Genomic DNA, 26,395 nt, shown 5'->3' on the forward strand with positions numbered 1-26,395 from the left:
GAGAAGACTTTTGAGAGTCCCTTGGACAGCAAGGAGATCAAACCAGTCAATCCTAAAGGAAATCAACCCTGAATATTCATTGGAAGGATGGATGCTGAAGCTCCAATACTTTGGCCATCTGACATGAAGAGCTGACTCATTGGGAAGGACTCTGATGCTGGGAAAGACTGAGGGCAGGAGAAGGGGGTGACAGAGGATGAGATGGTTGGATGGTATCACTGACTCAATGGACATGAGTTTGAGCAAACTGGGAGATAATGAAGGACAGAGAAGACTGGTGTGCTGTAGTCCATGGGGTCACAAAGAGTCAGACAGGACTTAGTGAAGGAACAGCAACAACAGCAAAGAAATGGTAGAGAGGTTGGAAATTAAGTTTATTGACTGCATGACTATGTGGTGTTGATGTAAGAACTTTCACCTTGTGGACTGACCTTGTTTTATTCATACCATGTTTATGATTTCCAGTTGATCTGAAAATGTTAAGAGTTAGACGAAAGTGTAGATTTGGTCCAGTTAACACTCAAGGAGTCAGAGGAAGGAGAGTTAAAGAGACCCAAGAAATTTGTCCTTTGGCGCTGGCCATCCAAGGGATGCCATATTACACTTAAACCTTGTAATACTTTTTCGGGACAAGTGCAAGAGGTGTGATCAAGTAAAGAAACAGTGGGAAAGAGACATTGAAATTATTTGTCAGTGTTCAGTATGTAAAAATAAATATTTCAAAAATCAGTCTTCCAGCTTTACAACTTTCAGAATGTAAGACAAATCCTCAAGACTAAAGGCAAAGCTCAAAGTGATCAGGATTTTTAAAAAGCATGCTGTTTCATGTGGATGTGGATGTGTGTGCTTTGTGTGTTTAAAGTTCTTGTGGCATGATAAGCCAGGCAGTGGTCTGTGGGATCACTCGTAGGTGGGCAGCCAGAAGTGCTACAGCTTTTAAAATAGTTTCTGCCTCTAGCACAGTAAGTATTTTTAGAGCCTTCAGGTAACAGTGATTTAAATGGAAAAGACAACATATTTTGTGTGCCTATAACTTGACATGTGTAGGCAGAAAAGTGGGACAGGGAAAAACTATGGAAAACCATGAACATGTCTGCACATAGGATTTGGTTTCTTGATGTGTAAATGTTTCGTCGTGACATTCTGATAGGCAGTACATGTTCATTCTTGAGCTCTTTTTTGGACAACATCCTGTATCTGCATCTCAATGCATACCTCCTCTCCAAGCCAAGAAACCATCTAAATGAATCTCTAATGGACCTAATGAATAGAAAAGGCTAGAGTCTTTGTAAGATAATATTTATATAAGAGAGCTTCCCTGTTTGGTTGTTCATTTGCTCAGTCATGTCCAACCCCCTGTGACCCCATGAACTGCAGCATGTCAGGCTTCCCTGTCCTTCACTATCTCCTGGAGTTTGCTCAAACTTGTGTCCATTGAGTTGGTGATGCCATCCAACCATCTCATCCTCTGTTACCCCCTTCTCCTCCTGCCCTCAATCTTTCCCAGCATAAGGGTCATTCCCAGTGAGTCAGCTCTTCACATCAGGTGACCAAAGTTATTCAAGCTTCAGCTTCAGCATCAGTCCTTCCAATGAATATTCAGGGGTGATTTCCTTTAGGATTGAGACTCATTAGTCTCCTATTTGGGGTGCATTGCAAGAAAATCAGAAACATCTGCTGTCTCCTGGGCTCAACGTTGTAACATTTTAAAGTAGCTAATTTAACCTGAGTACACAGTCCAAATGAAAGAAGTCACAGGACAAAAACGCAGAGCTGAAATACATGTCTTCAGTGTCCTTGTAAGTCTGGTAAGGTGCCATGCTCTCCTATGCTTCTGTAGAACAGTAAGTGAGGGGCCCATTGCAGAAAACTAAATTATACATAAAATCATTAAGCCTCCACCTTCCCTTCTGATTGAGGGATTGTTGCAGGAGTCGGTGAGAGCAGAGGCAAATGAAAAAATAAATAAATGAAAGACCTGATCACATTATGCATTTCAGTGGAAAGGTAATTGCTTATAAATTCATTTGAAGTTCTTGGGTAGCTGCTAGAAATAAGGGGAAAAAAATCATAGCTGCTAGAATTAAGAAAGAAGCCGTGGGACATAGCATCCTTGTGAACTCTGCATGTGACCTTCAGACATGGTGGGCCTGAAAGTCAGAAGTGGGTTCCCAGTGATGCTGGAGTCTGGATGTCCTGGATAGCCCCACACTCTCCTACGGATTGAAATGATCACTCTTTCTTAGTGTGGCTTTCCACCCAGAGATGTACTTCTGTAGATAGCACCATTTATTTCTCTTTTTTTGTTGAAGTATAGTTGACTTACAATGTTGTGTTTCAGATATATATGGATATATATAAGGCTTCCCTGGTGGCTCAGGCAGTAAAGAATCTGCCTGCAATGCAGGAGACTCAGATTTGATCCCTGGGTCAGGAAGATCCCCTGGAGAAGGGAATGGCTACCCACTCCAGTATTCTTTCCTGGAGAATTCTATGGACAGAGGAGCCTGGCGGGCTACAGTCCATGGGGTCACAAAGAGTCAGACACAACTGAGCAACTAATACATGTGTGTGTGTGTGTGTGTGTGTGTGTGTGTCTGTATATATACACACACATATATATATGTATATATTTCAGATTCTTTTCCATTATGGGTTATTATAAGATACTGAGTAGAGTTTCCTGTGCTGTACAGTAGGTCCTTGTTGGTTATTATATATATATAGTAATGTGTGTACCTTAGTCACAAACTTGTAGTTTATCCCTCCCTGCCTCCTCTGTTGTCCCCTTTGGCAACCATAAGTTTGTTTTCTGTGTCTGAGTCACTCACTGTTTTGTAAATAATTTCACTAGTGTCATATTTTAGATTCCACGTGTAAGTGATATCATACAGTTTTGTCTTTCCCTGGCTTTCTTCTCTTAATAAGATCATGTCTAGGTCTATCCACGTCCATTTACTTCTTTTCCAAAGCATTTTTGTAACTGCTGCTTTGGATGCGTGTCTGAATAGACAGACTCTTTAGGAAGGTTAGAAAATCTCCTCTTCCAAGATCATATATCCTGGAAAATGTTCTCATCTGTCAAAGCTGATCCAAATGTGAACATTTTGAAAGGATGACGTGCAGTAATGACATCTGTTGAAGTCACCATCTACTGCCAGGAATATGAAATGTGAAGGTCACTTACATATAAGCCTTTGTAGCTTGGGGCCCCTCATAGCTCACAGAGCTGGAGAAAGCCGGAAGACCCTTGATTAACAGCCAGGACTCTGCAGATGACTGCCGCCTCTTCAGCAGCCCGGTATAGTTCTTTTAATTCTGGCTGTCAGAGTTGCCCACCCTGTGTCACTGCAGATCATGCCCCAGCCGAGGAGTGGGGTGACAGCCACGGTAAGCCCGTTGACGGCCTTTCCTCTCCGTTTTACTTCTAAGCTTCCTTGTTGCTTTCTCGGCCTTTCCCTGGGCTCTTACATGTCCTGGCAAGTCCACAAAGGTTTCTTTCCATCCACTGTCTTCCTTTAGAAGACGGTGTTCTCCTTGCTCTCTCCTCCTCAGCCTACAGTAGGATGCGTGTTGCGGGGGTTGCCTCCCTGACCCCGTGGCAGCTGAGCGTGATTCTCCTCTGGAGGACAGAAGATGCTCCCTCCAGTGCTGTGGTCACCACCCCTTGTGCTGCAGATGCTTCCTGTGTGGCTGGTGCCCCCAGGGGACCGAGCGGACAGGATGCAGCCACTCTGCCTTGTTTAGGGAGCTCGACTGAGCCAGGGACTGAGGGTCAACATCTTCTTTTCCCTCAGCCTTATCTGCAGCATCCTCCTTTCCCCAGAAAGGATGCAGGTCACAGACAGTAACCCTGGGAAAGGGGGCTGCCTCCCAGTTCATTCAGGGGCAGAGAAGGAAGCAGAGAAGGGAGGCTCCTGAGTCGCCCTGGAGAGCTTTGTGGGGTCCACATACGTCCTCACAAACGCCTCCCAGCTTACGTGCTGACACCAACTCTGCAATGTCAACTTTTCAACACTCATTACTGTTCATTTTAGTAACTGAATTATCGGACATTACAAACTCCTGCAATGTTTTCAATCCAATAAAAGGAATTTTGGTTTGGGGGGACCTGAGGTTTGGTGAACAGTTTTTAGACATCACATCAAAAGCACGATCCATAAAAGAAATACCGTCAAGAGAATGGACTTCATTAAAATAAAAAATGTTTGCTCTAGAAGATGATGTGAAGAGGATAAAGAGACAAGCTCTAGTCTGAGAAAAAGTATTTGCAACCCACATATTTGACAAGGGACTTGTATCTGAGAAAATAAGAAGGTCTCTGAGACTCAACAGTAAAAAAGCAAATAATCCAACTAGAAAATAGAAGACACTTCACCAGAGAGGATAATGGAGGGCAAATAAACACATGAAAAGATACCATGAACAGCCATTAACAAAATGCAAATTAGATCACAAAGAGACATCACTATGTGCAGATTACAACAGCTGAAATAAAAAGTAGGGACAATACCAAATGCTGGTTAGAATTCAGTTGTAAATTGCCAGAGAATGTCAAATGGGACAGCCTCGCCTGAAAATAGTTTGACAGTTTCTTTAAAAATTAAACACACATTTACCATACAACCCAGCAGTCCCATTCTGGGCATTCATTCTAGAGAAATCAAAACTTAAACTTCTTCCATAAAATGGCATCTACATTGGTCCAGCTTGTGTTTCCTGGTTTTAATATTGCACTGAAGTTATGTGGTAACCATTGGTGAAAGTGAAAGTGAAGTCGCTCAGTCGTGTCCGACTCTTTGCGACCCCATGGACTGTAGCCTATCAGGCTCCTCCGTCCATGGGATTTTCCAGGCAAGAGTGCTGGAGTGGATTGCCATTTCCTTCTCCATTGGTAGCCCCTGGGGAAATTAAAGGGTACACAGGGCCTCTCTGAGCTATTTCTAGGCTCCCTGTGAGCCTAGAATTATTTCAAGATAAAAAACGTTTTTTAAAAAGTTATTCTTTGGTATAGTTTAAAATTCAAAGTTATTGATTATTAACATAATTATTCCTGAACTCACTGGTGATGGTAATAATCAGGTTGACTGTCATGAATATGCCGAAATCTCTTCCTTGAGCGTAAGTTAAACTATAAGAAGAAAAGGAATGAAGGAGTCGTATCTATAAGGAGGAGACATCTATGAGATGTTTTAGATAAATAACATATGTGTTATTATGCATAATAATAAAGCAGTAATGTTATGAATAATACTGTCTATGAGATATTAAGGACTTTTCTGGGGGTCCACTGGTTAAGTCTTTGCCTTCCAGTGCAGAAGGTACAAGTTGAATACCTCGTCAGGGAGCTAGGATACCACATGCCTCACAGCCAAAACCCTACACATAAAACAGAGGTAATACTGTAACAAATTCAATAAAGACTTAAAATAATAATAATGTCTATGAGACATTATGGGTAAAGCACCTAGAAGAATATTTAGAACTTAATTAATATAACAATAATGTCATCTATTGGAGAAGGCAATGGCACCCCACTCGAGTACTTTTGCCTGGAAAATCCCATGGATGGACGAGCCTGGTGGGCTGCGGTCCATGGGGTTGCTAGAGTTGGACACGACTGAGTGACTTCACTTTCACTTTTCACTTTCATGCATTGGAGAAGGAAATGGCAACCCACTCCAGTGTTCTTGCCTGGAGAATCCCAGGGATGGGGGAGCCTGGTGGGCTGCTGTCTCCGGGGTCGCACAGAGTCGGACACGACTGAAGCGACTTAGCAATGTCATCTATTATCTGTTGCTCTTAATTAATATTGAAAGTTTCTTGTGATTTCACTAAAAGAATTGTTATGTAATCAAAATATTTTGAACCAAAGTTCTTTTTCCTTACTACACTTCTTTTTGGCAAAAATTCAGCTTCCCTTTCAGAAATCTTCTTGGCTGCAACACCAGCGTCTGCCTGTTATGTGAAAGTTAGTTCTGTCTTGTGAGGGAGATGGTAACATAGGTCCTCTGAGGGCATTGGATCTTTGCTCTCTGCATTTCAAAAGTGACCCTTGCCTTTACTTTACTTTACTTTCAACTCTCTTGCCTTCTCTAAAATGTTTGGAGGCATTACTTCTGATAGCATGAAGCGTCCCATTTTTAGTTTAATCCCAAACCTTGTAGTTCTAAATAAAAAATGAAACTCTGTGCCCCCAAGGCTTTAATCTAATATCTGGTTCCTTGAATTAGGGCCAACTCGTCATTTTTCAAAACATCAGCAGATTCCAAATACACTTTTGGGTACTTCCTTTTAACACCTGACCTTGGTTCACTTAAACTAATTCGTGTCCTTTAGCAGATTATGATCCTAAAAAAAAAAGACTTACCCTGTAGAACACTGATGGAGTTTTTAAAATGCTAAGTACGATGCCCTCCATGTGAGCAGTGCCTCTTCAGTAGTATTCCCTTAGTTTCATAATTGAAGTATAGTTGATTTACAGTGTTGTGTTGGCTTTGGTGTATAGCAAAGTGATCCATATACATACATAATCCTTTTCATATTCTTTTTTCATCATGGTTTATCACAGGATGTTGAACATGGTTCCCTGGGTCAGTAGCACTCTCTTATTTAATCATGATAGTAATTTATTTAAATCTAAATAAAAGCATATAATTTAAGAAAGAATTTTAAGAACGAAGCTTCAAAAATATTAAATTCATATACCCTTGTAATGTAGGAATCTTCTGATTTATAAGTGTCACCTGTGCATTCACTAACACAGAACACCGCCTACCTGCCAGGATGCAGAGGGGCTCAGCTCCACCATGTGGGGCACCCGGTCAAGAAAGAGACAGACCTTCATGCTCTGCTTCCTTGTACGTGACATGCATTATACTGATGACATGACAGTTGTGTGTGTGTGTGCATGCATGCTCAGCTGCTGTTCTATGTCCAACTCTTTAAGACCCTATGGACTGTAGCCCACTAGGCTCCACTGTTATATGGCTGGCACTTAATGTGTAAAGGATCCTTTGTGTTCTTGTGACTGATATGCATTGGTTTGAATACTGAAAGCAATTCTGTTAAGTAATTTAAATTATTAGAGTATTCCAATTAGGTAAATTAAAAAGCAAGTTCAGGAACTGGCCTGTGGCTTCGTGCTCAGGAATCCGTCAGACCTGGGGTTTCAACACCACCTTTTGAGTCCTGGATCCCAGGCTCTATCTTCTCCTGCAGCCTGTGTTGGGAGCCAAGACTGAGGGTGAATTCAGAGATCCCTGCGCCCCAACCATGGTGTGAGATGCAAATGATAGATGGTGTGCCTGGTGGCTTTGGGGAGGCCCACTCACGATGAATGAACAGGCTGAGACACAGGGTGAGGAAGTGGTTGCCTATCCAGCCGGTTCTTTCGCTCCTTCAGTTCCTCTGTGACCTAGATTGGGGCTAGTGCGTCTCTCTCATCTGAGAAGCAGAGACCTCAGGCTCCAAATGTGGCCCAAGCACTGCCAGGCGAGGCCAATAGCTCTGTTGTGGTTTCATTGCCTTTCCTTTTTCTGTTGCCCATACCTGTGGTGTATGTTTTGACTTTCCACTTACTGAAGTGATACAAAATCTCATTTCCAAATAGACGTATTTAAATATGAAAAATGTGTTAGTCGCTGAGTCGTGTCCAACTCTTTGCAACCCTATGGACTGTAGCTGGCCAGGCATCTCTGTCCATGGGATTCTCCAAGCAAGAATACTGGACTGGGTTGCCATGCCCTCCTCCAGGGGATCTTCCCAGTCTAGGGATTGAACCCAGGTCTCCTGCATTGCAGGCAGATTCTTTACCACTGAGCCTCCAGGGAAGCCCATATTTAAATATATGCTTCTTTAACTAAATAAATTAGAGGGAAGAGGTGAGAAGACAGGGGAGATGGTGAAGCGGGGACACACAGACCAAGACAGGACCAGCTTATGGAACGATGCTGGCTGCTGGGTCATCCTCATGAACCTTCCAGATCCTTGTTTCATCTTCCCCTCCACCTCCCTGCAGCTCCCCAAACCCAGAGCATCTTCAGAAGATAACAGTCTGTAGGGAGCACATTCAAATGAATGAAGCATCCCACCCCAAGGTCGATGGTAAGGTGGTCGTAGCCAGTGATGTTTGATCTGCTTTAAGATGAGTTAGTTCTTTCAGGATCCCCTTTCTCTGGAGGAGTGGTCAGCACGTGGAAAATTCCGCCAAGACTCCCACCCTGCCTGGTGCAGGCTCGCTGTTTTCACTTCGTTTCTAATCTCCCCCTCACACCCAGAGTCTAAGGCAAGGCTCAGAGCCAAGTCTTTCATCACAAGAAGTCTCCAAATGTGTAGGATGATGGTGTCACCAACTTTCTTTTCTTTATTATTAATTTTTATTGGAGTATAGTGGTTTTATAATGCTGTGTTAGTTTCTGCTGTACAGCACAGTGAATCATTTCTATGTAAACATATGTCCCCTCGTTTTTGGTTTTCCTTCCCATTTAGGTCACCATGGAGCATCAAGTAAGGTTCCCATTAGTTATCTAGTTCATGCACAGTATCAATAGTGTGTTTACGTCAAGTCCAGTCTCCCAGTTCCTCCCACCCTCTTCAGCCCTGGGTAACCATGAGTTTGTTCCCTACATTTGTGACTCTGTTTCTGTTTCGCAAATAAGATCATCTGTACCATTTTTTCTAGATTCCACATATAAGCCATATTATATAATATTACAATATTTGTTTTTCTCTTTCTGACTTACTTCACTCTGTATGACAATCTCTTAGTCCATCCACATCTCATTTCATTCTTTTTTATGACTGAGTAATATTCCCGTGTGTGTGTATGTATAAATCATATCTTCTTTATCCATCCTACTGTTGATGGACATTTAGTTTGCTTCTATGTCCTGGCTACTGCATAATACCGATTCAGCAGCACCACTGGCTACTAAATAATAACGGCAATGAACACTGGGGTCCATGCATCCTTTCAAATTATGGCTTTCTCCGGACATATGCCCAGGAATGGAATCGCTAAGTTATCTGGTAGCTCTATTTTTAGTTTTGTAAGGACCCTCCACACCCAACTCTCAATAAGAAACAACACTTGGCCAAACATCAGTCAGTAAAGGAAAGCAGCTATGACTCCAATTTCAAAATAGATTATAATTTTCACTAAAAATATTTGCTTCTAAAAGAGTGTGGACTTTCTTACAGAATACATTGAGATGTAATTATTCTCCACTGCCTTGATTTCCAAGTTTCTAAAATAATCCTCCCTTCTAAATTTTTACCGTGAATCTCCGTGTCTCAGGTTCTACAGGAAGAGCCTAGGAATGGTGCTGATAGGTTTTGTAAATGAATAGATGTCAAAAAGAGAGTTGGAAACCTCTCATTAAAATTCCCTTTTCTGCTACACTTGTTCATTCTTAAGCCTGTCATGTCTAAAAAAGTATCCTTAGATTTTCCATCACATTTGATGGAGCTTCTGTGCTGTGATTTGTGAGGTGAGGACAGTTTAAAATTCACAGCCCTCCAAGAAACACCTTGGAAAAGATGTTTGTTAACAGACGGGAAAGATGAAACAATAATCACCCCACTTCTAAATGCTATACAGAACCCGTGGAGGAAAGACGGATGGAGAAGAATGGAAAGGATATTACCAGGGAGACAGTACCAAAAAAATGGCTGCAAAGTCAGTAAGGATTGATTACCAACGAAGTTTGGAGCTCTGATGTTAGAACAAGGACGGTAACTGCTAGAGCTGACTGAGTACTTCCTGTTTCCTGGTGCATTGCACATGTGGAGCCTTGAGTCCTGTTCAGCAGGGAGACTTCTTAGGTATTCAAATAGGACAGAGGCAGGTACCCAATGCTTTTGTGAAAGCTCACCCAGGAGAAGAGTATAAACCAGAAGGCAGTGGAGTGGCCAGGTAGGACGCTACTGCAGTGATGCAGGCCAGAGGTGCGTGGAAGTCAGAATTTCTGGCTGGTCTTGAAAGTAAAGGAGCAGCTCACTTTCTGCAAAAGCATCCATTTATTCTCTAGACGTTTCAGGGATTCCTTTTTTCCAGAAGGGATGCTTGCTCATCTCTGAAGATGTGGGCACCATTAGCACAGGCTTACCAACAAATCACTCTTCCAAGGCAGGTACAGAGGTGGAGGAAATTACAGTCCTTGAGTGGTATTATCATCTCAGACCCCTGCAGTATCTGCATCTGAGGGGAAATGAAAACCGCTCTCTCAGAGATGCTAGCAATCTCCAAGGAAGACTCAAACCCACAGTGACTTAGACAGTCTGCAAGGCAACTGCTTCAGGCACTCTCCCCTACCTGGGAAGCAGAGCAGTCCACTTTTTGGTGTGAGCTGTGACGAGCTGCTCGTTGGCATCACAATTTTGACACCCCATGCACCAGGATAATACAGCGAGGACAGGCCAGGTCCAAGTTCCAGAACCTTTGCAAAACTGCTTGATCTCATGATGTCCACCATGATCAGAGATAGGCAGTGTCGAAGTCAGAAAATGAAGTTCTGACCAAGTTCTTTGTAGTGACTATGAACAGTGCTCTAAATCCCTGCGGTGCAGCCCTGCCGCGCCCCCCAGGGGGGCAGGTGCACAAGAGGCAGCAGAGGCCCCATCAGGACCATCGAGGAGAATGAGTCTGCAAATGCAGCCTTTGACCTTCAAACTGAGGGATGGCCTCCTCTGATGGCCCTTGAGAGCCCCCTTCAGAGACCAGTGCCACAGGACCAGAGATTCCCTGAGACTCTGAGCTGCCTCTGCAGCATCAGTGGGTGACAGCATCCTCATGAGGCTGAAAGTGGGGTCCGGCTGCTTTCCCCTTGAAAGCCAGTAAAGAGGCCAGGTTGGTGGAAAGAAAAGTTGGCTTTCTTTCAGAAGCCAGCAACCTGAGAGAGGATGGACTCCTGTCCAAAGACCAACTCTCCTCCACTGACCACCAGTGGGCTAGAGCTTTTATAGATGGGGGGAAGGGCTCCATGCAGAAACAGCACAGTCAGCTCTGACTGTCATCTTAAAATTGGTCATCAGTGGTCTGACCTACATCATCTTGATTGTTTTAGGTACAGTTAGTATTCAGTTCCAAGGTCTGTTTGTTCCCATTTCCTGAGGCTAGTTCTCAGAACCGTGGCAGCTTATGTCATGGTTACAGTCTGGTCATCAAGTGATTAACTTCTTCCACCTGGTGGGGTTTCAGTATTTTTAGACAGCTCACAGGATATGGCTGAGAATATTATCTATCGCCCTAAGAAGGAACTAAAGGTCTTTGCCTTTGCTTAGTAACTAAACTACTATTGTTGAGTCTTGTTGAATTGCTTTCCTTTGTTTCTGCATCTTCCCACTTCTCTGATTAAACTTATTCTTTGGCTAAAGTTTTTCTACACACAAAATGCAGGTGGAGGACACGGTGGGGAAGGACCATAGAGGCCCTCACGTGTGTGGGACAGGGGTGCCCAGGCCTTAGAAGGCTGCCCAGATGAGAGGGATTGCTGGGCCCTGCTGAGCACCAGGAATCTTGTCACTAAGCTTCTTCCAGGGAACAAAGGAAGAGGAATGAATGCCAGGAAGAGAATAAATATCCCTGAACAGCTACCCTCTGCCTCTTAGAGTTAGTACTCAGCTGAATCCCCAAATATATCAAAATAGCCTCCTTTTATGTATGTATATTTTGTTATTAAGGTACATCTGATGTATAATATTTTGTAAGTTTTAGGTGTAAACATAGTGACTCACAGTTTTCAAATGTTATATTCCATTTATAATTATTATAAAATGTTGATTATATTCCCTGTGTTAAACAATACATCCTTGTAACTTATTTATTTTATACCTAGTAGTTTGTACCTCTTAATCCTCTACCTCATCTTGTCCTCTTTTCCCTCTCCCCACTGTAACCACTATATCCGTGAGTCTGTTCTCTTTTGCTGTACTCACTGGTTTGGTTTTTCCACATGTAGATGATATCATACAATATTTGTCTTTCTCCGATTGACTCATTTCACTCAACATAATGCCCTCCAAGTCTACCCAGTTATTTCAAATGGCAAAATTTTATCTTTTTTTTTAATGTCTGAGTAGTGTCCCATTGTAATACATACCACATCTTCTTTGTCCATTCATCTGTTGATGGACACAGGTTTTTACATGTCTTGCCTACTGTAAATAATGCAGCTATGAACATTGGGGTGCACATATTGTTTCAAATTAGTTTTCATTTTTTTATACATAGCCAGGAGTGGAATTGCTGGGTCATATGGTAGTTCTATTTTTAGTTTTTTTGAGAAAAAACGTCCGTCCTGTTTCCACAGTGATTGCACCAACTTACATTCCCACTAACAGTGTACAAGTGCACACTGTTGGTAAGAATGTAAGTGCCCCACAACCTCTGTGTTTGATATTTCTGTTCTTTGTGATGAGGCCCATTCTGACAGGTGTGAGGTGATATCTCATTGTAGTTTTAAGGGATTGGGGGCAGGAGGAGGAGGGGACGACAGAGGATGAGATGGCTGGATGGCATCAATGACTCGATGGACGTGAGTCTGAGTGAACTCCGGGAGTTGATGATGGACAGGAAGGCCTGGTGTGCTGCGATTCATGGGGTCGCAAAGAGTCGGACACGACTGAGCGACTGATCTGTTCTGATCTGATCTGATGACTAGCGATGTTGAGCATCTTTTCATGTGCCTGTTGGCCTTCTGTATATCTTCTTTGGAAAAATGTCTATTCAGATTTTCTGCCCATTTTTAATCAGGTTGTTTGTTTTTGTGATGCTGAGTTATATGCACTGTTTATATATTTGCATGTTAACCCTTATCAGTCATATCATTTGCAAATAGTTTCTCCCATTCTGTATGTTGTCGTTTCATTTTGTTGATGGTTTCCTTTGCTGTGCACAAGCTTTTAAGTTTAATTAGGTCCCATTTGGTTTTGTTTCTGTTTCCTTTGCTTTAGGAGAAAGATCCAAATAAATGTTGCTATGATTTATGTCAGAGAAAGTCCTGCCTAAGTTTTCTTCTAGGAGTTTTATGGTTTCCAGTCTCATATTTCAGTCTGTAATGCATTTTTTACAAAATAGCCCCTTTTTAAAGCCATCTTGGAGAAGGCAATGGCACCCCACTCCAGTACTCTTGCCTGGAGAATCCCATGGACAGAGGAACCTGGTAGGCTGCAGTCCATGGGGTCGCTAAGAGTTGGACACGACTGAGCGACTTCCCTTTCACTTTTCACTTTCATGCATTGGAGAAGGAAATGGCAACCCACTCCAATGTTCTTGCCTGGAGAATCCCAGGGACAGGGGATCCTGGTGGGCTGCCGTCTATGGGGTCGCACAGAATGGGACATGACTGAAGTGACTTAGCAGCAGCAGCAGCAAAGCCGTCTTACTATGCCTCGGTCTCTATAATCCCAAAGGACACTGGCCATGCCTGTGGAATGTTTAACAGCAACCCAGGCTTCAAAGTGACTGTTTTTACCTCTTTTTCTCTATCACTCAACTGAAGAGTATTTTTTCCTCGGCCCACTTGATCAGTGGTTTTCAGATTTTTTTCCTGCTTCACTTCACTTGAGGGATATGTCGTATCATTAGCAGGAACTTAGTACTTCAGTGATTTTCAAGGTGGAAAAAAGGAGGGTTTTGAAATTGGGCACGCTGACTGAAAGGCAGGTAGGTCGCGGGTTCCTCCAGGGTGCACCTGGATGCCCGGAAAACCAGTGTGCAGACAGCAACAGAGTTGTATGTCATCCAACAAGCTTGCTCCATTGCTGAGCCGTGTCTGACTCTTTGTGACTGCATGAACTACAGCACGCCAGGCTTCCCTGTCCTTCACTATCTCCTGGAATTTGCTCAACTCATGTCCATTGAGTCGGTGATACCATCCAGCCATTTCATGCTCCGTCATTCCCTTGTCCAACAAGCTTATTCCACAAAAAGTGGGAAGCAGAAATGCCTCACAGCTTATGACCCTCGGCCGGATGGCTTCAGAAAGCTACACGCACAGTGAGATGTGGCCAGCTCGGTGGCCAAGTGTGAGGGACAGAGTTCAGAGCCAACAGCCCTCAGTCTCGGCTTCTCCACTGTCTGATCTCAGACAAGCCACTTCACACCTTTTGATCTTAAATTCCCTTCTTCGTACAGTAGAAATAAAAAGACTCACCTGGTAGAGCTTCAAAGATCCCATAAGCATATATTATTCATATATGACATTGCTGTAAAAAGTCACTCATTCAGAGCAATATTCAACAGAATAAAAAACATTTTTAAACTCAGTCAAATGTCAGGGGTAGTGTTTCTGGGCACCGAAACATCACATAACTTTTTTAGGCTTCAAACGTCAATTCCATTTTCACATGAAATAGAGATGTTAGAGAGCAGGAAGGCCATAGAGCAACCACTGAGAAGGTCATCACCCACTGAATCTCGCAAAATAGAAAAATTCTTCAAAAATGGAGTTGAATTAAATTGCAAGAAAACATGGCCATTTGAAGTCCTGAGATTAATTAGCAACTTTTTTAAAGATATCAGAATGTTGACATTTAGATTTCAATTTGTTTAGAAGTAACAGTACATGAACTAGACAGCATATTAAAAAGCAGAGACATCACTTTGCCAACAAAGGTCCATGTAGTCAAAGCTACAGTTTTTCCATACATCATGTACGGATATGAGAGTTGGATCATAAAGAAGGCTGAGTGCCGAAGAATCAGTGCTTTCAAATCGTGGTGCCAGAGAAAATTCTTGAGAGTCGCTTGGACTGCAAGGAGATCAAACCAGTTAATCCTAAAGGAAATCAAGCCTGAATATTCACTGGAAGGACTGATGCTGAAGCTGAAACTCCAATACTTTGGCCACCTGATACAAAGAGCTGACTTATTGGAAAAGACCCTGATGCTGGGAAAGACTGAGGGCAGGAGAAGGGGATAGTAGAGGATGAGATGGTTAGATAGCATCACCAACTCAGTGGACATGAATTTGACCAAACTCCAGGAGATAATGATGGCAACCCACTCCGGTATTCTTGCCTGGAGAATCCCATGGACAGAGTAGCCTGACAGGCCACAGGCCGTGGGGTGGCAGGGAGTCAGACACAACTGAGCGACTAAGCATGCATGCATGGCAGGAGATAATGGAGGACAGAGGAGCCTGGCATGCTGCAGTCCGTGGGGTTGCAAAGAGTCAGACATGACTTAGTGAGTGAGCAAGAACAACAACAGAACATGAGTCAAGATTCTGGTCCTCCCAGTCCTCACCTCTCTTGAGCCCCACACAGTCCCTTTGGCTGCCTCCATCCAGGACATTGATGATGGCAGTAACCGGTGGCCACCGCTTCTCTGGCCCTGAGCTCCCGGCCCACCTTCCCATTGGCACTCCACTCTGCGGCTTGTCCAGCAGCCATAGTTGTGTCTTCAGTTGCTTTCATGCAATAACAATAAATAGTTTATATGGACCAAATAAAATACAGCACTTGGAAGAACCCAAAAAGTCGTATGGACAGAAAACAAAGAAAGTTCAGAGACTTGGCACACACCAGGGAGTGCATCTTCCTTCTTTGAGCGTGATGATCTTAGTCATTTTATGTGCCCAGTTTAGTTCATATGAGAAAGGGAGAAAAAATTTGATTTCAGAAGCTTCAAAAAAAACTCGATTCCACACTGCCTGAGAACATACCGTGCATTATGTACAGCCCTGACCTGCATCCTGTTCTTGCAGGCAGCTTTTCTGTTCAATAGGGGTTTTTTCCTCCTTTTTTTGTATGTGGCATTTTTAACAGACTGCAGCATTTTGGAGTCACGTTCTCTTTAGGTGGGCAACTGAGATGTACCGTTAAATCCTGCGGAAAGTGACGGTGGGATGAGAAGTGGGGAGGAAGTTACTGAATCGCAAAAATGTGTTTCCTGTTCAGACAAAAATGGCTGTGTGAGAGATGTCCCCTGTCCTTCTGCTCTGTGCCTGGGGACCACGTGGCATCTTCATGTGGAGTCATTGGTATTCGCTGGAGCTTGCCTGCCTTCATTTTTATTGTTTCTGAGACTTATTACTCTTTCAGAGTGTTCCCCGGTTTGCTGCCTCTTCTCAGTATATATGAGCTAAGGTAGTCAGAGGAAACACTTTAATTACATTTTAAGTAGAGTCAAAGCCTAAGTCTATTTATGAAAATTCTAACAGACGGTATAGCAAGGCCATTAACTTAAATCCCCAAAATAACATAAAGTGTTTTTTTAAATAATAAAAAGTCCATAGTTGGTGCGTTGAATTGTATCTGCATATTAAAAATAGGCCCTGAACATTAAATATTGCCTAACTGCGCAAATTGTATTTAAAAAGCCCTGCTGTGAAAAGCACCCTGGGACCTGGACTGTCGAGGTGTCTCCCAAGCTGGTCTTTATGCGGCTGCTCCGAGGACAGGGCCTCATCAGCAGCTAACGATGCTCTCGCATTGCCTTCGCTATGTCTCACTGGGCCTCTTTTTTAAAGATGCTCCTGTGCTTTGGTTAAATTGGATTTTAACCACAACCTGCTCATAACTTTAGTCAAGCAAAGACTGGAGAGATTAAGGAGGATTTGAAGGTTGTACTTAAATGTAAACTTCAGGGTGGGTAAGCTGAGTATCGCCCCCAAAATTCCTGTGCTCAGGAATCCTCGTGTTTCGTCAAGAACCCAAGCTCTCTCTATCTCAGCCACTGCAGGATTCAAAACCTGGTTGGCTTTCCTTCCAGTAAATGTGAGGGGAGCAGCTCTTCTCTAGAGCCTCATAAATGATGTGATTTCTTCCTTCTCAGGAAGACTGGTTCCAAGTAGGATTCTTCTGAAAGCATTCAGTGATTCAGTTGATGTAGCTTTATTGGATCACGTACAACTTTTGACCTCCTTGGAGATAAAAGAGATAGCCAAAGAACCTTTTGTTCTTACCCCCAAGAAAAATGCCCAGCAGAAAATCTTCTAAAATGTGTGTCGATTTGCTTCATTTATTAGAAGATATTTAGAAGCCAAAAGGGCTGTGAAAAAGGACATGGTAGAATGATTGTGTAGCAAAATTACTTAATTTTCCTTGGGCGCATTTCAGTAGTGGGTTTATTAGCAGCTATCTGTCCAACTCATGGTCTGCAAAAAAAAAAAAAAGTGGTATGTCACAGAGTAGTCAGAAGGCTCGGTGCCTCAGGAAGACAAAGCCTGGAGGAAGAGCCACATCTGCCTCTGGAGTCTTAGATCTATGCTGGGCCTCGCTGGGGGCCAGACAGGAAACTGTGTTCCATGTCCCTGATGACCTGCATTTCTGCCCTGGTTATTATTTTGCTCAGACTTCCCAAGCCAGGAAGGCAGCCAGGGACTCACTCTGTCAAAGACCCATCTTCATGTCACAGCTTCTCTGAATGCCAAGTGGCTCTAGAGCTACAGACAAAGTTTTATTTTCTAAGTAGAAATTTAAAAAGTTGACTTTCATCCTACTGCAGGAATAAGAGGGAATCCAGTCTAAGGTAAATATTTTCTCAACTATTTTGAAAATGTACGCTAATGGAAAGCGGTGACATTTACAACTGGGTCCATCTTAGAAATTTTTACAATGATCATCTCCATAACAAAAAGAAACAAAGCCAAGTTATCAATCTAGAAAGTCCTTTTGTACTCTCTGAGTTCCCCATTAGGTATATTACTGATGTTACAAGCCAAAGACAAGAACACATGGTTTTCATCATGAGTGAATTCCGGGGGAGATTGGCTGCGTAATTGGAAGCAAAACTGTGCCAGAATATGCTAGACCCAGTCAGCAAATTCACGAGTTAGGAGAGCATGGGTGGCACCAGCCATCTGATCATTTCCTTGAAGCAGCTTTTTGGTTTGCTTTGTTTTGCTTTTGTTTAAAGAAAATACATCTTGCCACTTAAACTTATTCATATTATTCCTGGATAGGAAGCTGGGAGGTTCATGGCAAGAACTCTCACTTCTGCTGTCTCACTCTTGCTATCCCTTCCCTGTGACAACCACATTATACCTGGAGTTAAAATTTCCTGTTTTGGGGAAGCAATTCAACATCTCATATTCTCTTGTTGTAAACCTTCATTTAGAGACAAGGAGATATGGCCTAGATTGGAAAGCAGTCCTTGGTCATGTGTGGATTTAACTGTTATCCCCTCCAAAGTCCTTGTTGGGAGGGGCACTGGAAGAACCATGGATTTATAGTCAGGAAGCACTGAGGTCTGACCCAGGCTGGTCTGTGATGAGCTGGTCTGTGGTAAGGTCTCTCTGTTTCTCCTATCCTCAACATAAATCAGGCAGGCAGTCCTCCATGGCTGCCGTTCTCATGAATATTAGTCAAGGCAATGGACTCTTCATCCTGCTCACTTATCGATACCCCTACCCGTGTGGTCAGTGCTGGGAGATGGAGAGCATGGGCCCCACCCTTGTAAAAGCATGCAGAGCTCAAGTGCAGGGAGATTGGTTATCATCTCATTGCTTTTGTCTGTTTCCTGGTCACCAGGTACACGAAAACAGCCAAATTAAGATAACTTTTAGATTCACAGACTTAGAGAATGAGAATTTATGGTTACCAGGGGTGAAGGGTTGGGGGATGGGGTATAGATTGGGAGTTTGGGATTGACATGTACACACTGCTATATTTAAAATAGATAATCCACAAGGACCAGCCATATAGCACAGGGAACTCTGCTCAATGTTCTGATAAATGGGGAAATGAGGGAAAGAATTTTTAAAAGAATAGACATATGTATATGTATGACTGAATCGCTTTGCTGTACACCTGAAACCAACACAATATTGCTAAATCAGCTACGTTCCTGTTGTTATTCAGTTGCCCAGTCATGTCTGACTCTTCAGGAACCCATGGACTACAGCACACCACTATACTCCAATATAAAATAAAATGTTTTAAATAAATTTTTTTTAAAGCAAGGGCTATTGGAATTCCTGTGATCACCACCAATGCTAAAGAAACACAAGTGTGATGTGAGCGCTGTCTCCACAGGAGAGCATCTGTCTGTCAAGAGTGGGGAGGAGCCAGCATTAGTGGCTCAGGGTGGCATTGCCTCCCATGGCCCAAGAGCATCTCCTTGTACTCATGGAGCCAGTGCCTCCTCCCTGCGCCATAGTTGCCTCCCTCCTATCTGTCTATCTCTTATCCTGTGGTGAGTTAACTAGTAGCCAGGGATCTCCTGGAAGACACCCGGGTCTTTCCCAGAATCAGGTCCCTTCTTCATCTTCCCGTGAAAAAAACAAAGTGGAAAGTTTCACACGTGTGGAGAAGGCAGAGGGGAATGAAATTGGTAATTACATCGCGACAGACTCAAAGTATTAATAGAATTAAAATGTCATAAGGGAAGTCAAATAATAGTCATTACTCAACGGTAAAATAACTGTCACTCATAGAATAACAATGACACAATTCAGAAAAAGAGGATGACTTTTAAATCCCTGAAGCTATTTTAAATGCATATTTTATGGAGGAACAGAAGTTACATGTCTGAATAAATCCTTTATCCTATAATGGTCTTGTTCTAGATGGAATTAACTCGTGATTTTACTGTATTATTGATTTAATTTATTAATAACCCTTAACATGTTTTTCTTGTTTTTGCCCTGCATTGCATGACATCCTACCCTTCAGTAGCAGAATACATTGTGAATCTGTGGTTGTTATTCAGTGATAAGTCGTGTCCGCCTCTTTTCCACCCCATGGACTGCAGCACTCCAGGCGTCCCCGTCCTTCACCATTTCCCAGAGTTTGCTCAGAGTTCTGTGCATTGAGTCAGTGATGCCGTCCAGTCATCTCATCCTCTGCCACCCCTTCTCTTCCTGAATCTCTGAATCTGTTAATACAGCTCTTAGTGTGTAGTTCATCTAATCCTTGTCTGCCTCCATGATTTTTTTCAAAATGATAAATACAATGTAAAAACTATTAAGATAACGAGGAGTCAACAATGACTGTGACTAAGATACCTTAATTTTAGATGGGCAATTTAATATTGTTGATGCGAATGTGAGTTGGTGCAACTGCTTTGGAAAACAGTATGGAGGTTCCTCAGAAAACTAAAAATAGAACTACCATATTAGCCAGCATATACCTGGGCATATACCTAGACAAAACTACTATAATCCTGGGCATATACCTAGATAAAACCACTGTAATTCAAAAAGATACATGCACCCCCTATGTTCATAGTAGCATTATTTATAGTAGCCAAGACATTGAAACAGACTACATGTCCATCAACAGATGAATGGATAAAGAAGAAATATATAAACATATTTGTATATGTTTATATATACATATATATGGTGGAATACTGCGGCTGCTGCTGCTGCTAAGTCGCTTCAGTAGTGTCCGACTCTGTGCGACCCCATGGACGGCAGCCCACCAGGCTTCCCCGTCCCTGGGATTCTCCAGGCAAGAACACTGGAGTGGGTTGCCATTTCCTTCTCCAATACATGAAAGTGAAAAGTGAAAGTGAAGTCACTCAGTTGTGTCCGACTCTTTAGCAACTGTCCAGGCAAGAGTACTGGAGTGGGGTGCCATTGCCTTCTCCGGTGGAATACTACTCAGCCATTGAAAAAGAACAAAATAATGTCATCTGTAGCAAGTCAAATGCAACTAAGGATTATACTGAGTGGATTGGGAGTGGGGAGGGATGAACTGGGAGTTTGGAGTTAGTAGATGCAAACTGTTGTGTACAGAATGAATAAACAACAAGGTCATACCATATAACACAGGGAACTATTAATAGATTCAATATTCTGAGATAAACCATAATGGAAAAGAAAATAAAAAGAATGTGTATAACTAGTCACCTTGCTATACTGCAGAAATTAACACCACATCGTAAATCAGCCATCACTAAAAACTGTTTGCCATGGGGTCTGTGAGCAGATGTGTCCCCACCGCAATCGTACTAAGGAGCAATTCAACTGATCGGACACAACTGGACCCATGAAAAGGGATCATAAAGGGATCATAAATTGTTTCCGTTGAACCCCAGACTGATCACTTAATAGTAGCTACTGGGGTAAATAGCCAAGATGGCCAAATGCTCTGGGGGGATGGAGATTAAGGGAGCGGAAAGGAGCTTTCTGTTCTAAAGAGGGAAGTTGGGAAGCCGCCCTTAGGTGTGTTTGAGGATGTGAGTTCCTGGCAGCACGTGCTCTAGCCCTGGAATGTTTCAGGACAATGCTTTCAGGCACCTGCTCTGCCTTCACATCTTCCTCCTGCTCGTCTCTTCTTTCCCAGTTGCTGCCAGAAATGTAAGAGTAGGTACAAGAGAAACAACGGATCAGTGTCACCAAATGCTGCCTGCTACCATCCTTCCTCCCAACACTTCCTCGTAGCGTCCACTACATGAAGGTGAAACAGAATGTGGACTAAAGTGGAAACTAAAATCCCAGATTTTTTTTCACATGTCAGCTGATAGCAGAGGACATTTTCATTATAACTTGAATGGAAAAATGTATATCTGACTACTAACCCAAAGATTAAAGACCCTGGGCTTAATAATGCCAAATCCTTAAATAAATGGACATCTAAGCTCCATTGCAAATGAAGGGAAAACTCTGGCAGAAGTTCTTAGAGGATTTTAAGCTTGAAGTTGTGGAGTCTTAGCTTACCTACTTTCAATTTTAACCAAAAATAAATCTTTCAGTTTGCAATTGGGAAGAAAAATGATATCTTTATATCCCATAGGAGAACACTGAAGGATGATGACATAATTAAGAAGTTGAAAGAAATGTTAAATTTTCTCTGTTAAAGATTCAAGTACAATAGAGATAAACACCCAGCCATTTTTAATACATCCTACAGATGAATTGGGGGCTTATTCTTCAGTCCCCATCCATATTTGTAACATTTTAACTAAAGGAAAACAAAAAAACCTAAATATTTAATATATAAAGTAGTTTAATAATCCATTATCTCTTTCCTGTGAACATTCTTTTCCTTCCTTGACCCTCGTACATTTTTTAAGAACACCCTCCGTCGTTAAAATCCCTGCGTTTGTTTACTGCACCGAATTGTAATTCGTCATGTCACTTTTCTCTTTCTTCCAGAGCTTCTTTGAAGGGCAGTCTGCACCATGGGACTCTGCTAAGAAAGATGAAAACAGAATGAAGAACAGATATGGGAATATTATTGCCTGTAAGTGTTGACAGCATCATTGCACTGTGATGTAACTTTCTTTTCACATCTGCTAAGATTGACCACCGGCCTCATGCGGCAAGAATTTGCAGTGCAATTACTGCCTTCATCTCGCCGGAAAAGCTGGTGTGATGCTTTTCCTTAAGGAAAAGAAAAGCTACCTAAATACCCCCGCTACGTCCCTGTGTCTTGCTGTGGGACTGGTTTTACTTCTAGATATAAAGTTTGGGTAACCTAGGTAATGTGCAAATGCTAAGAAAATGCATTCTGGAAGGAGTAAACAAAACAGATCTGATGATTCCCAGCTGCTTCTTGGGAAGGAATAGAAATAACAACTCAAAGCACGCCTCGATGCCAGGAGCCCGGGACTCTCAGCAGACACGAGCTCATTAATCCTGGGACACTTGGGGTAAGGAGGTCAGTAACAGCCCCATTTTGAGGACAGGAAACTGAAATGCAGAAGTTAAATGATCGTCCCCGTATCACAACACTCATTAGCAACAGAGCTGAGATGATAACTCAGAAATTCCCAGTTCCCATGAAGCGGAATGCCACCAATCCATAATGTCTCAGTCGGTTCTTAAATCGAGCCCAGCCTCATTAATGTTCCGTAACGATGCGGAGAGGCCCGGTAGATTGATGAGCTTCCCTCTTCCAGGGCTGAAGCCATCCATCCCTACATTGCACTGCTCAAAGCCACACGAGTACCAACAGGGTACTCACAGAATTAATGCTGTTTCTAAAGATACGTTAATTTAAAGAACAAACACTACCAGTGTGAAATACAGAGCACCTAGCCCATCCAGCCCTATTACTTATAAGAGAACAAATTTGAAAGGTTCAGGTAGTCCCGGGGAGCCATGTATTAGCTTGCTTGATGGTGTAAGTGCAGTTAGATTTCACCTGCCTGGGTTAACGTTTCTTGGTGGGACGGTTGAGATCCTGTAGCAGTGTCTGCTGCTGCTGCTGTGAGTGTGCTAAGTCATGTCCAACTCTTTTCAATCCCATGGATGGTAGCCCACCAGGTTCCTCTATCCATGGAATTCTCCAAGCAAGAATCTTGGAGCGGGTTGCCATTCCCTTCTCCAGGGGATCTTCCAGACCCAGGGATCAAACTTGAGTCTCCTGCAGCTCCTGCCTTGCAGGTGGATTCTTTACCACTGAGCCACCAGGGAAGGCCACAGTATGGTGACTGACACATCTATGAATAGCAAAATGATGACTGCAGTCAAGCTAGTGAAGTACAGTATCGTCCCCTCGCATGGTTGTCATGTTTCATGTGTGATGAAAGCACCTGAAATCCACTCTCTTGACAAATTTCTGGATTCAGTACAGTATTAGTAACCCTCATCATCATGCAGTACATTTCCTCTCTAGATTTAGTCATCCTGTGTGGCTGTCACTCTGTCCCCTTTGACCAGCAACCCCCATCAAAGCCGTTCCCCCACCTCCCAAGCTCCTGGTAATGACCCTTCTACTCTCTGTTTCTATAGATTCGACATTTTTTAGATTCCATATACAGATGAGATCATGCTGGGGTTTTCTTTCTGTGTCTGGTTTATTTCACTCAGCATAATAATGTTGTACAAGTTCATCCTTCTTCTTGTTCAGTCACTAAGTCATCTCCAACTCTTTTGTGACCCCTTGGACTGTAGCCCACCAGGCTCCCCGTCCATGGGATTTCCTGGGCAAGAATACTGGAGTGGGTTGCCGTTTCCTTGTAGTTACAAATGGTTACCTTTTCTTCTAGTTTTTTATTGCCTTCAAAAAGAATCCCTCTAGAACTGTCTGGTTGTTTATATAATTGTCTGTAAGCATCTACACTGGCACATTCTGAGACATTAACCACTTAGACCACCTACAAAAGACTATTAGGGCTCCCAAAATAGGGTTTGCCGATTTTTAGATGCCACTGTTCATCCACCCCAGCTACATAGCAGGAGTCTGATACTGCGTGTCCAGTCTGGTGCTGGAACTCACATCTGAGCACTGTCTCACTGGGGGGCTTGCGCTCCTGCTCAGTTGTGTCCAGCTCTTTGAAACCCCATTGACTGTATCCAGCCAGGCTCCTTGGTCCATGGAATTCTCCAGGCAAGAATACTGGAGTGGGTTACCATTTATTCCTCCAGGGATCTTCCCATCCGAAGGGTTGAACCTGCGTCTCCTGCATTGGCAGGCAGATTCTTTACCACTGAGCCACCTGGGAAGCCCCTCACTGGGGGTGTGGGCAATTCAGCCTGAGCTCCCCGGTAGGTCTGATGAAGCCACTGCCATGCTGAGCACCCTTCTGACAATCACCATTTGGAACTGCTTCATCTGAGACTCTGTATGTCTTTAATTAGTCTTCCCTGGTGGCTTAGACGGCAAAGAATCTGCCTGCAATGCGGGAGACCCAGGTTCGATCCCTGAGTTTGGAAGATCCCCTGGAGAAGGGAATGGCAATCCACTCCAGTATTCTTGCCTGGAGAATCCCTTGGATAGAGGAGCCTGCTGGGCTACAGTCCATGGGGTCGCAAAGAGTCTGACACGACTGAGCAACTAACACACATGTTTTTAATTATAGCAAAAATGAATCTTTGATATTGTTGGTGTTGTAGGAGGACTTGAAGAATAAAAATACTTCCCTAAATCACTCTAATGTATATACTCATACTGGTTGTTTCTTTAAAGGCATAGAGAAGAGTATTACATCTCCCTTTCACCCTAAGAAATCCTGTGATTGTAGAAAACTCAGTTTCTCTGGCTGGGAAGCCTGCTCCAGGGAGCCCAGGCTTTGGGAATAGCACTCTAACTAGGATGAGGAATTGGGGGATTCAGGGAATGGGTCCTGGAGATTCTTGTTATTGCTTTTCAGAGAACATAAAAGTGCTTTAATGATCACATTCGTTGTTTTACAACAGTGTTTGCATATAAAATGGTTTTAATGATGCTTAAAAACTGTTTATTGGCTGTTGTTCTTAAGTAAGTTGAACTTTTCCCTTATTTACACATTTGCTGAGCTAGCCCCTCCAAGTATAAACGAATACTCCCTCCACCATTGACACACACACAGATACATGCATATAGACACACAAGCAGAGCCCTCCTAATACTCTCAGCAGTTCTTTTTTTCATTCCACTCTTTTTTTTTTATCTTTTTTAATTTTTAAATTGGGTTTCCCTGATACCTCAGTTGGTAAAGAATATGCCTGTAGTGCAGGAGACCCCGGTTCAATTCCTGGGTTGGGAAGATCTGCTGGAGAAGGGATAAGTTACCCACTCCAGTATTCTTGGGTTTCCCCTGTGGCTCAGCTGGTAAAGAATCCACCACCTGCAATGTGGGAGACCTGGGTTCAATCCCTAGGTTGGGAAGATCCACTGGAGAAGGGAAAGGCTCCCCACTCCAGTATTCTGGCCTGGAGAATTAACAAAGAGTCAAATTTAAATTTTTTGTATTTTTACGATAACACATCTCAGCAGTTCTTAATTGTGACTAACAATTACAATTGAGAAAATAAGATGCAAGTCAGAAGAAAAGAATGAAACTCTGCCATTTGCAGCCACTTGGATGGCCCTAGAGGGTATTTGGCTAAGTGAAATAAGTCAGAAAGGAAAATGCAGTATATTTTAATTTATGTGTAGAATCTAAAAAATAAAACAAACGAATATAACAAAACAGCAACAGACTCACAGATACACAGAACAACCTGTGGGGTGGGGGCGAGGAAGGAGGGAGGTGCAGGACAGGGTAGAGAATTGGGAGGTATAAGCTACTAAGTATAAAATAAATAAACTACAAGGATGTCACATACAGCACAAGGAATGCAGCCAATATTTGATAATAAGCTTAAATGGAGTATAAGCTATAAAAAATATTGATTTACTATCTCTATTTTATATACCTGAAAGTAATATAATATTGTAAATCAACTATACTTCTACTGAATAGATGATAGAATAATGGATGGATGTGCAGATAAATGGTAGGATGAGGATATGATATGATACGACATGATGTAATAGAAGAAATAGATGGCTTCCAGGAAGGCATGGAGTCAGAAGCGGCTCCTGTATTCCTGACTTGGGTGGATGGAGAATGGGTGAGCGAACAGATAGACAGACGGAAGTACGGGCCATTTACAAGCTGTGTAACCCTGGAAGGGAAAGTGACTTGGAGCTCAGGGGTAGCATGGAAAGCTTGTGAGTTTAATCCAAATACATATTGCCATGCCTTTGACATATTCAGATGGGTTTCAAGTAGGCAGCCATGTGGACAGGCC

The 26,395-nt window shown here is 42.8% G+C and overlaps 1 protein-coding gene across 11 annotated transcripts in view; it reads left to right on the forward strand.

Moving 5' to 3' along the window:
• PTPRM (protein tyrosine phosphatase, receptor type M) overlaps positions 1 to 26,395 on the forward strand; it is a 666,940-nt gene that overhangs the window by 561,056 nt on the left and 79,489 nt on the right. For all 11 annotated transcript variants that reach the window (XM_027525884.1, XM_027525889.1, XM_027525885.1 and 8 more), the window contains one exon: positions 22,049 to 22,136. In XM_027525884.1, coding sequence (XP_027381685.1) covers positions 22,049 to 22,136 — 88 coding nt within the window. The remainder of the gene's footprint in view (positions 1 to 22,048; positions 22,137 to 26,395) is intronic.

Source organism: Bos indicus x Bos taurus, chromosome 24 (genome assembly GCF_003369695.1).
Source record: "Bos indicus x Bos taurus breed Angus x Brahman F1 hybrid chromosome 24, Bos_hybrid_MaternalHap_v2.0, whole genome shotgun sequence".
Classification (NCBI taxonomy): Eukaryota; Metazoa; Chordata; class Mammalia; order Artiodactyla; family Bovidae; genus Bos; species Bos indicus x Bos taurus.